Raw genomic sequence first — 12114 nt, forward strand, 5'->3', positions numbered from 1 at the left:
CCCCTCGAATGCGAGTGGGTAGACGCTAGCTTCAGCCATCGTTTTGTTGCTTTAGATGACGGTTAGTCCTTCTTGAAGCGTCTCGGCTCTGATACCACTTGTAGGACCGTTGCGCCGGCTAGGAGGGGGTTGTTGGATAGTCCTATAGAATAAAAACAAAAACAACCTTCCTCGAACTCTTTAATCTAACACTTGCATAAATAGATTAAGCAGTAAATTAAAAAGCATAAAATAAGAGGCACGAGTGTTTACTTGGTTACAACCGATGTGGTTGTTAATCCAAGGAAGATTAAGGCCAATATCAATCTCCTTCAGGCGGAGAAGCCTCTTACAATGTTGACGTACAAAAAGAAAGAAGCTCAACTAAAACTCTAAAGCGTACAAGCATTGGATTTGCAGTTATGAGTTCGTTGAAAAGCTTCTGGACCAAGACTATATTTATAGCCTTGGTCGGGGCGCCCTGGGGGATAAACTTTATCCCCCAACGATCAGATCGAGTCAAATCTCGATCATGGTCAAAAGTCTGGTCCGGGCGCCCCGGAGCCCAAAGTCAACAGATGTTGACTTTTTCGTCCAGGACCTCTTCTCTGGTTCAGTCCTGCCTCGGTCCGGTTCTTCTTCTCCGGATCCGCTCGCTTGGGTGATCTCTGCCATCCGGAAAAGGGCTCATCCGAACCCAACTTCCGGTCTTCTCGAGCAGCCTTCCCCTCCGACTTTTCATCCCTCGGAATCGCTGCGTGTTTCCTTCTCGTCCACCAGCGTGCCGACCTTCTCGCTAGCTGCATCTCTTGCTCCCCGAGCAATCTTCCGCTTCGGCTTTCGTCCCTCGAAACCACCGCACGTTTCCTTCTCGTCCACCGGGATACTCTTCTGCAGCACCTCGTCCTTCGGACGCACCGCGTGTCGTCCTTTTCGCTAGCCGCGTCTTCCGCTCGAGTATCTGTGCTCCTAAGCTCCTGCATACTTAGACACAAGGTTAAAATAACACAGGACCTAACTTAACTTGTTGATCACACCAAAATAACCTTGGATTCCAACAGATTTTACTAAATTAAATAAAAAATTATATTATGATAACTTGCATAATCTGCTACAATATTATTATTATTTTTGTTTATTTATGTGTTTTTACAAAAGTCCTCAAAGCATCGTGCAAATTTTCCCACCGTTCGATGCAGTGAATCTCAGAATCTTCCAGTTTCCCCTCTCTCTATATATACATACGTCGAAACGCTTATTGACACTGTGGTCGGAGAAGCCGACGAGTGGTTCGTCCCACGCCCCTGAAACAAACAGACGCCCCTACGCCGCTTTCGCTTGCTAGGGTTCGTTCCTGCGCCTTCTCCTTCGTCCCCCCTCCCTCCCTTCAGTTTTCTTTCTTTTTGCCCTTTTCGATCCTTTGCGTCATTGCCATGTTTCTTGGTTTCTTTTACTTTCCCCTTTCTTTCAGCCCTGATGGAGGAGGAGCTCTCGGAGACGTTCGAGGCTGCAAAAAAGGCGGCGGAGCAGGTCCAGACCGGCGGGGAGTGCACGGAGGTTGAACGATGTGTCAGTGCGCTTCGGAGGCTGAAGAAGATACCGGTGACCACGAAGGATTTGGTGGCCACTCAGGTAATGAGGTCCTTCCGAGCTGCATTTCTCGTACCGGGACTTATTTGACCGGATCGCTGTTCCTGCTGTTGTTTTCGAACCTATTTTGTTTAGAAAGTTTCGATCTTTTTATCTTTTGGAAACTCATTTGCCGCTCCTAGTTATGGAGATTTGGTGTATTTTTATCAGGGTGCATTTGGGTATCGACCTGATACAGAGTTTTAGGTTTGGAATGATCCGTGAGGTTATTAACTTTGCTGGTTTGTTATGGATCATACGAGAGCTTGTTCTATTTTTATCGTCAAGATTATTGAAACTTGTTCTATTTTTATCGTCAAGATTATTGAAACTTGTTCTGTTTTTAGTAACAATAGACAAAAGCATCCCATTAAGTTTGTTCAATAGACGACAGTGGAATTATAGCATTCCAATGCCAATCCCCAACCTTGATAAATAAGTTGGAGGGTAGTAGGTAGTCTTAATTGTTTGAGTAGACTTAGAAAAGGGTAGATCCACATGTATTACTAGTAATACATCTTAGAGTTCAATGATGACTCATGGTTGTTTTTGTTGTATGCAAAAAATGAGAAAACACTTAACAAAATAGATGGTACATAAAGAAGGCAGTAATGTGAGACAAGAAGAAAAACAAAAAACTATCACTAGGAGGTTGATTTAACCAAGCTCAATTTGGTTAGTCAATCTCTTGATGCCTCTGCCAAATTAGGAACTCATGCAAGAGTTTAGGCGTTTACAAGATCCATGCCTTGATGGCTCCACCGAATTAGAAACACTACAGACGATAAATATCACTGAGAGATTTTAGTCGATTATGTAGTGGTTGTATTAACACCAACAAACACCAAGCCTAGTTAAAGGTAATAGATTGGTTCCTTAATGGATTGTTTTTTCTGAAAACCTAGCCAAACATTATGCAATTGACATAGTGCAACACATATCAGGTATGCAGACATGTGCAGATGCATTTTGTGAGTTAGAAAATGCGCTTTGCCTTATTAAAGTTAGATAATTTAGGATGTCAATAGTAGATATGATTGATCTTCATCAAATTCACCTCTTTAAGTTGGGGTTTTATTATTCATGTGAGCTCCAAAACTTTAATTACCTCTAAATAAATTTAGAGAATCTTCAATTAAGGAGCTTAATATAATTGTCAAATATAAGACATTTATGTTTTTTATCATGTCAATTGTTACATGAAAGAAAAAATTGCAGCAAAAGCATGGGAAATATGTTAAAGGTTGATGGGACACTTGAAGACTTGAACTTTGTTTTTTGAGCTTGAGCAAGGGTGCACAACATACTATGGAGCTCATTGATCTACATTTGGTGGTTGCTGGGGGCATTTCTTTCACTTAGCTTATCGGCATAAGTATGTTGAAGTAAGGCCTTAACTGAAGAATTTGAGGATTGAAGATCCAAATGGATGGATTTGGATAAAGTGAGCAATAGTCATTGAGTCATGGTCAGGAATTTAGTTTTAAGACGCTGGAATACATTGGGGTTGAACCTTGACTAATGAATTTAAGTTTTCGAGTTGAAACATAGGAACCAAAGTGTGTTTCATGATTTAGTAGGGGCTAGACGCATATGTGTGATACATGCAGACAGCTTAACAGCACATCGTATTGGTTTTTCTTTGTTTGACTATGAATAAATTCGAAGAACAAAGGTTGAGAATATTTTGAAAGAATGTATAAGACAACATGTGTCTTTTTTTGCCTAAGGATAAATCTTGTAATTATGAAGGTATTGTAGAATAAACAACAACAGCTAGGATTGAAAAAAATGCACTTCTGTTATTCGTCAAGATATGCAATATTATTAGTATAAATAATGGAGCAAATTATGTAAACTTTTACTTAATGAATTTCCTTGAAGCTATTTCCTCTTGGGTCTCAACACGCAGGTCTTAGTTTCTTTGTCCAAGCAGATAACTTCTGATGAGAACAAAGGAAAGTAGTTGTATTTCATTTACTTATGGTTTGATATGCCTCTTAGATAAATGCTGTCCTGTAACCAAAGCTAGTAGTTTTCCTCCAACTAAGCGCTTACTCTTAGGAGGAACATCATTAAAATCTGTAGATAAGAAGCACATGTACACTTGTACAAAAGAATAAGATGAATGATGAGGTGGCTTCCCTCCCTCCCAATTAAGGTAACCATCAACAAATTTTTTTGATAAAGGATCATATGCATGTACCACTGCAATTGTCTATTTTATTCATATTTTCTGAATGTTCTAGATCCTTGAACTTTTTGTCCATTGAATTGGAGCTTGACTATTCTCCCTTATTTATATGCAAAAATTAACGGTAGATTTTCCTCTTTACAAAGGATTGTTTTTTGATGAATTCAAGTTCATTCTTTATTTGTTTGGAGCCAAGAATGTGGGCCTCATTCTTCTACCTTGTATATATACCTACTGGATAATGGTTGGAAGTTCTGCATAATGATGGTAATAGAGTTTTATATTTCAGGTTGGCAAAAAACTTCGCCTTCTGACAAAACATTCCCATGATGAGATTCGGACTGTGGCAAATGATTTATTTCAGTTCTGGAAGAAACTAGTGGTTCAGGAGGCATCAAAAGATAATAAGAAATCTGAAGCCTCGGAGGGAAAAAATATTCCAAAGGTTGAAAAGGACACTGAGCGAGCAATGAAACTTAATGCGGACAGGATTCCAAAAGCTGCATCAACAGAGAGCAACATTGTTTCAAAATTTGAATGTGTTGAAGCTGGTAGGGTAGACTGTGACGGGGAAAAACAGAATAGCAGAATGTGCAAACAAGGATCTGCCAAATTAGAGAATACCAATTCTAGTAAATTTGGGCACACAAACACTGGAGAATCAAACAAGAGGGATGGTTTCTCCACGGATGAGAGTGCAGAATATATTTCAAAGAAACCTCGATTAGGCAGTGGCTCATTGAAGCTGTCTTCAATGGTAAAGTGTAACAATCCTGCACGTGATAAGATCCGAGAGCTTATTGCAGAAGCCTTTGCGCGAGTTTCTAAGGAAACAGCTGAGAGCAAATTAGATGAAGTGAGGAACATCCTGGATGAAGTTGATGCATCTGACCCTATTCGTGTAGCTGTGTCTATGGAATCTGCTTTATTTGAGAAGTTAGGCCTCTCAACTGGTTCTCAAAAACACAAATACAGGTCTATAATGTTCAATTTGAGGGACAACAATAACAAAGACTTCCGACGAAGAGTCCTCCTTGGTCTTGTAAAGCCACAGGACATAGTTACTTTGGCTCCAGAAGACATGGCTAGCGACGAGAGGAAACAGGTGAATAGACAGATAAAAGAGAAGGCCTTGTTTGAATGTGAAAGAGGATCAGCTCCTAAAGCAACGACCGATCAGTTCAAATGCGGGCGGTGTGGGCAAAGGAAGACCACATACTATCAATTGCAAACACGTTCCGCTGATGAACCAATGACTACTTTTGTAACTTGTGTAAACTGCAACAACCATTGGAAGTTCTGTTAATGAATCAACATCACTGTTTGCTTTGTTGCGGTAATTAGGTGATGCAGGCATCCAGAGACTGCATACTATCAATTAAACTTGTGCAGCTGTTGAGCTGATGACTAATTTCAGAACTTAATCAATTGACCTCCTGCCAATTGAAAAATCTGAACCCTTTGCTTTATTTGTGATGCATAGGTGGTCAGAATTGAATATTCATTTATCAGCCTCTTAGTCTTCCTAAGAGGTCTGATATGGTAGTTTGTTGATTTAATCATTTTTATTAGATGTTCAGCTGTAACATGGACGTTAGTAGTTCCCATTTCTATTTGCTGCGAAGTCATCATTGCCTTCATGATTTGCTTTGGAGAATCCTTTCACTCGTCTGATTTGGTCAGATTAGTCCCAGTCATTGATCGAGCTAAAAATTGCAGTCAAATCGAACTACTCAAAAAGGCTCTTAGCATTGCATTTTGGCAACGATTGTTTCATTTGTGATCACAAATCTTCTACAGGAAGACGTCGTAATGCTCAGGGCGGTAAAGAGTTATTTAAATTTATTTATTTAATTGATTAGACATATTAAATAAATATCAATAAATTTGTATTAAATTAAATGTTAAATAAATAATCAGTCCATTTACGGGCCTAATCCTTTGGTTGTCAGTCAGTGCACTAAGATATGGGTAAATTTGCATGCACTTCTTATTGATAAACATAATTTTACATATAATTTCTATCCATAAATTATCTAAGCTCATTTCTTTTTTCATCTCAAAATATACTCGATTTTAGTTTAATGTGCTGAATTTAATAGAAAATATACTCGATTTTTAATATAAAGTACTGATTTTAAGAAGAATTATACTCATTTTTGGATTTTTTATACTCAATTTTTGACTTTTTGTATCTAAAAAATATGGATTAATTTCAATAGAAAATATACTCGATCCTAGTATAGAGTACTAGATTATAGTGTAAAGTGCTGAATTTAACATGAATTATACTTATTTTTAGATTTTTTATACCTAAAAAATAAGAGAGATAATTTTGATAGAAAATATACTCAATTTTTAATATAAAGTACTGACTTTAAGAAGAATTATATAATTTAGGTATCAATATTTGCATGAGGGAGTTGAAACAAGTAATACTTTGCATGTAGGGAGTGTAAACAAAATTTTTTAGGCATGGAGATTGCATGTAAAGTTATGATTATTATTGAGGATTTTTCTCTAATTTACCGCTAAGATGTTGTCAAAATCCAAAGTTAAGATCAAAATTTTTAATTTGTTCTAATATTGTATAAATCAACAGAATATTAATAAAATTCATCTGGTCGATTAATATCAGACGCCAAACTTGGTCAACGAATGCGGGAACGCGTAACCAGCCGCCCCTCTCGATCCCCATCAATGTACTCGCATACAAATATCGTGCGTCCACGCGACGGTAACCCACCTTTTCCGTGTCATCCACGGACCCAGTAATATAAACGGATCGGATAAGCCAACATAAAGATCTGACGGATGCCAATCTGAATTGTTGTAGGATAACGTACGGACGTCCGCACGGGCTGAGCGGTTCGGCTTTCGTCGAAGGCCAGGCAAGCTTTGCGCATATGCCAATATACGCATGGCTTAAACTGCTCCACCAATAATTCGTTGCCACGTTGCACCGATAAGGATTCGGCTGGGGGTGGGAACGATCCGGTGGGCTTCATTGTAACGCGAAATAAATATAAAAGAGCTTCGGAGATCGGCAATTGATCGCCCGCCGCGGTTTCCCGTGCTCCGATCAATCGCTCCGCCTCGCAAGGTTTGCGACTTTGCCTCTCCTCTACCCACCTCTATCGATTGGTGTCTGCTCGTTGTAATCTGGGGTTTCCTTGAGATTAGGGTTAGCTTTGGGGGGTGCTTGGATTGCAATATTGTGCTTGCAGTCGCACTGCAAATCAGTTATATTTCTTTAGATGTTTTTGTTTACCTTGCATTTTAGTTTGAATGATTGTCCTGGTACGATGCATGTGCTTGTAGCTGCGTTCGCTTGGCCTGATTCGAAAGAAAGTTTTGTTCTTTCTTGGGCATGGATGCTGTGGGAAATCTGGGTGTTTCAAGTAATTTCTATTTAGTTTGTGCCCTCTGATCTAGATCGGGTAATAGTTTTGCTCCTATGCTAAGATATGGGGATATTTTTCTTGTTAAATTCGTTTTTACGTATTTCTTGCCCTTTGTTTTGTTAATTTTATGCGTTTTATGACGATAAGCTTTTCTCCGAGTCGATTTCTTGTCAAGTATAGAACGAAAAACTTGGAATATTCATGCGTACATGAATCTTGGCTTTGAAGATGGGAAAGAAGGGGATTTGTGATGCCTTCATGCTGAAGTTGCGGTTGGGGATGTATCTCACGCCTGCTGCAAGGGACTTCTTAGGATCTGCTTTGGATATTCCTTTGTTTTAAGCATTTACCTGAAAAGAGGCGTGCCTGATTAGCTATCTGACTACTTAGGAGAAGCTTAGGATATTAGTTCTTTTCTCTTTGTCGTGTGGGCTAAGTCATGGCAATTGCTATCGAGTGCCTTCATTTATTTTGCTGGTTTCCTCAAATATCAGCATCTCACATAAAATTTATTTTTAGATGAACTGTCAGGTCCTTCTAGGTCTCTGAACCTTAGTCCTGATTACAATTTTGAAGTTTTATTGGTGATGAATTATGTTAATATTGATTCAAAGAACCTTTACTAATTTCATATGTATGAGCTACAATATGCCAGACAATCCTTTGGTAGGACTTTCTAATTCTACTGTCCTTAACACTTCAAGGAAAAAGGACTATTCATCCTACATCTATTTTTTGGAGTGTGCAATTTTATTTTTCTTCTGCCATATGTTCCATCCATTGAAGTGTAATTTTCGGTCAATATGATTTCTCTGATTTTGATTGATGTGTCTTTTTCTTTTCTGTTAAACATCTCTAGGCAACTTGATCTTCATGAATTCAAGAAATACAGTGGTATCTTCCGTTTCCTCTACAGTGGGAAACAACATCAGCTCTGGGCTTCTTCTTTGCTCACTGCCAGGATTTCTGGGATTTCCTATTATTTATGTGGATTTCCAGTTATTGAAGGCCATTGTTAGGACTCCTTCTTCATCAGTTGTCTTGGAGACCTGTGGAGTTTGCCTGATTTAGTGGAAGGGAAACCAAAATCAACTACATCAGTTTTGAAATCAGTCTAGCAATTTAAAAAATGGTCTCCTCTGAGGTAGGTTGTGTCGCCAAGGTCAATGTTCACAAGAACTTAAAGATGCAGATACTTCTTCCAGCAGTCTCTCCTGATGTTGTGGCCTCCGAAAACTTGGAATTTGATTTTTCTGATGTGTTCGGTCCTGTCCCAGTTCATGCCTCTGTTAACTTACATGTTGTCATCCCTGATAATACTGCATCAGTTTCAAGTGAGACAGTTTATGATGACCCAATGGTTATTCACAAACGATCACATTCATTAGTGGGCCCTTCAACTCCAGTTAGCCAATCATTGCAGCTTAGCAAGCTCACAATACACGAGAGTGATAGCTCCTTGGATCTTTTGGAGTGTGCAACTGGGGAGGCTGATGACCAGGATTCATCAATCTGCATCAGAGACAAGCACGAACCCATATCTGAGAAATGCGAGGGCATTGGACTTGATGATTTTGAGGTTTTGAAGCTTGTCGGGAAAGGGGCATTTGGGAAAGTGTTTCAGGTGAGAAAGAAAGGCACTTTTGAAATCTATGCAATGAAAGTAATGCGGAAGGACAGAATTGTGGAAAACAATCATGCTGAGTACATGAAAGCCGAGAGAGATATACTAACAAAAGTTGATCATCCTTTTGTAGTACAACTTAGGTATTCATTCCAGGTGCGATATCATTGTCAACTCTTTACTTATTTTGGTCTGTATACCGATAACATCTAGGATATAATATTGAACACTGCTCAATTTTGGTATTTGAATGAGTCTTGGATCGTGCCATTATATAGATTTGTGGTAGGGTAAGTCTAGGAAATTTTAACTAGTAGTTTTCCTCCGTTTTCCTTTTTTTTCAAGAGTTATTTTGGTGAAATTATCAGTTATACTTATTTGACAATAATTATTGTACAATAACATGTTACCGTCTTGGTAACTCTTATAAATTGAGTGCTTTGTTTATTTTTCATCATCAAGCAATTAAAAAGTGAGATTTCTTAGCCTCAATCTGAATAAAGATGCCTTGCTATGCACCTGGTAGTATCCAAGTGTAGTATTTTTAAAATATCTTTAAGCTAAAGATACTGCAAATACACTCTTCAGTAAACTTGACAAAATCTCAATTACTACCACTATCTTCTTGCCTCTTCAAGATGCTAAATTAATGTTCTCTTACTAAAACATTATAAAATGTGTTAATAACTTGGAACCTATCACACCTTTAGATTGAACTTGATCAGTGACACACAACTTAAAAACAATGCGTCACAAAGCCCAATTATTTGGAGATGATAACATTGTAAATTACATCACTAGTAATATCCGTTCTTGTAAATCATTTCTTATTATGTTAAGCAGTTTTTTGATTGATGTCTTGTGGGGGATTCAACTTGTCTAACTATATAATCTCTTTGTTCTCTCAAGTCTCATCTACATTTTCCTCTCCTTTTTATCATTATTGAAGATACACTTAATTGCTTCCTATGTTCTTTTTCTAGTTTTTTTTCCAATACTGTGTGCATATCCATTTTAGTATGTCATTATCACTAAAGAAATTGCTTGTGTATTGTTTCCTAACTACTCAACAATGATATAAAAAATATTATTTGTTATTCACTTTAATCAATTGACAGTCAATTTATCAGTGAGTTTTTTTTAAGAAAAATAAAAATATTTATTGGTTTTGTCAAAGCAGCTTTATGTCCACTCAATTCCAAGTATGGATGAAACGCTACAATGTTGTTCTTTATGATGAAATATGTGCTATCACAGACTTTTGAACATTTTCATCTTGTCTTCCTTTGATCTTTGCAGACAAAGTACCGGTTATACCTTGTGCTAGATTTTGTAAACGGAGGGCATCTATTCTTTCAGCTCTATAATCACGGCTTGTTCAGGTGATCATATGTTCTTAATCTATTCTCTGTATACAAGATTCAAATGCGCCTTATTATGTCAACTTACTTTTAACTACGTTATCAGAGAGGATCTTGCTCGCATATATGCTGCTGAAATAATATCTGCTGTTACCCATCTTCATGCAAATGGTGTAATGCACAGGGACCTCAAACCTGAGAACATCCTTTTGGATGCGGATGGCCATGTGAGGATCTGTTTACCCCTTTTTGTTGACCACTTATCTCCATTGTTTCCAGGAATGACTTCAATTTGGTAATGCTTCCTCAGGCCATGATAACTGACTTTGGTTTGGCAAAAGAGTTTGATGAAAATACTCGATCAAACTCTCTCTGTGGGACACTGGAGTATATGGCACCTGAGATTGTGCTTGGAAAAGGCCATAATAAAGCTGCTGACTGGTGGAGTGTTGGGATTTTATTGTTTGAGATGCTTACTGGGAAGGTTCGTGATTTTCTCCATTCACTGATCTTGCAAAATTGTTGCTAAAAGTTACCTTATGCTGATTTCGCTGTTTAAATTGATTTTATTAGAATCTTTCTAGCTTGAGCAAATTCTAATAGAAACTCTGTGTATGGCTTAAAGTATCTACTTCAACATTTTTGGAGCTATAAATCACTCAACTTTTGTCTTAGATGTACAAAAATTGGCAAATATGTATAGTATTGCTGATTAATTGATCTTTAGCCTAAGCCTACTTATAAACCTATCTATACATTTATTATCCTATCTTCCTCTATCTATTCTAATATGACCAATGGAATATGCAGCCGCCCTTTATCAGTAACAACAGAGAGAAAATGCAGCAGAAGATAATGAAGGAGAAAATTAAGCTGCCAGCTTACTTGTCCAGTGAAGCTCATTCCTTGCTCAAAGGCGTAAGTTTGCAGCATTGCTTGCTAGATTAAACTTGGAATCCTTGTTGATCTCACATTCCATCCTGTGGAAAGTTCATAAGGTGTTCTCTTTGTCCTTTCAGTTGCTCCAGAAGGAAGCAGGCAAGCGGCTCGGAAGTGGCCCTAGTGGCAGCAATGAGATAAAGAACCACAAGTGGTTTAAGTCAATTAATTGGAGGAAGCTGGAGCGTCGTGAGATCCAGCCTAGCTTCCGCCCTAATGTTGCCGGAAAGGCTTGCATTGCAAATTTCGACAAGGAGTGGACAAACATGCCGGTGTTAGATTCGCCAGTTGCCAGCCCCGTGACCGGACAGAATGAATTTCCAGGGTTCACGTACGTGAGGCCTGCTCCTTTCCTTCAGAAGCCTAGTCCTCTGAGCTGAAAGACTAGTATGGAGCTGGAATGCTTGGGTATTGCAGTTTGTATTACAACATCTGGTTTGTTTTATTTTCGTTATCAGCCTTTTCTTCTATGTTTATGTTTGTCTCTGTCCGGTTTCGATTTGCTTGAAAATTGTCTGTAAAGTTGCTCTAAAAACTGTTGTGAGCTGTCTTTACTCTAGCTTCTTTAAACTGTCAAAAATGCATTCACTGCAAGATGTCACGTTTTCCTCTTTAAAACTAATTTCATCGAAGATATCATTTCTTCATTCAAATAGGAAAAAAAGCCAAGATCTCTGCAAGGTCACTTGCTCTTACTTTTTTCTTCTCCACATGAAAAGACTTGCTTACTCCACTAATGGTGGATTCATTCTGAAGACCGCACACAGAGTTGGACATTACATTTTTTTTTTTTTCGTTTATTCTCTTCTGATGACATTAGCCCTCCTTTCATTAGCTACATTAGCTTGTCATCAATATAAGCTTGCATGTTTTTATTTATCAACTTTATCAAAGATTATATTATCAGTAGCATTCAATAATTAAATTAATTTATAGATTACCTTGTGTCTTTCACTCGAGTTGAAGAAATAAAGTTATCTTCAA

General features: G+C 38.1%; 2 protein-coding genes across 3 annotated transcripts; both read left to right on the forward strand.

The window, feature by feature from the left end:
- Nucleotides 1–1233: 1233 nt before the first annotated feature.
- Nucleotides 1234–5116, forward strand: LOC122050406 (transcription elongation factor TFIIS-like). Its single transcript, XM_042611313.1, has 3 exons — nt 1234–1325; nt 1451–1611; nt 4092–5116. Exons 2-3 carry the CDS (start codon nt 1456–1458, stop codon nt 5106–5108), a joined length of 1173 nt encoding a protein of 390 aa, XP_042467247.1. The 5' UTR covers nt 1234–1325; nt 1451–1455; the 3' UTR covers nt 5109–5116.
- Nucleotides 5117–6751: 1635 nt separating this feature from the next.
- On the forward strand, nt 6752–11724 carry LOC122050415 (serine/threonine-protein kinase AtPK2/AtPK19-like). 2 transcript variants are annotated; one of them, XM_042611322.1, is made up of 7 exons: nt 6752–6905; nt 8066–8986; nt 10130–10212; nt 10298–10418; nt 10502–10675; nt 11002–11109; nt 11211–11724. In XM_042611322.1, exons 2-7 carry the CDS (start codon nt 8336–8338, stop codon nt 11508–11510), a joined length of 1437 nt encoding a protein of 478 aa, XP_042467256.1. In that variant the 5' UTR covers nt 6752–6905; nt 8066–8335; the 3' UTR covers nt 11511–11724. The 2 variants fall into 2 exon arrangements, with proteins under 2 accessions (XP_042467256.1, XP_042467261.1); XM_042611327.1 differs by lacking the exon at nt 6752–6905 and adding an exon at nt 7118–7242.
- The last annotated feature ends 390 nt before the right edge of the window (nt 11725–12114 follow it).

This window comes from Zingiber officinale, chromosome 1B (assembly GCF_018446385.1).
Source record: "Zingiber officinale cultivar Zhangliang chromosome 1B, Zo_v1.1, whole genome shotgun sequence".
Taxonomy (NCBI): Eukaryota; Viridiplantae; Streptophyta; class Magnoliopsida; order Zingiberales; family Zingiberaceae; genus Zingiber; species Zingiber officinale.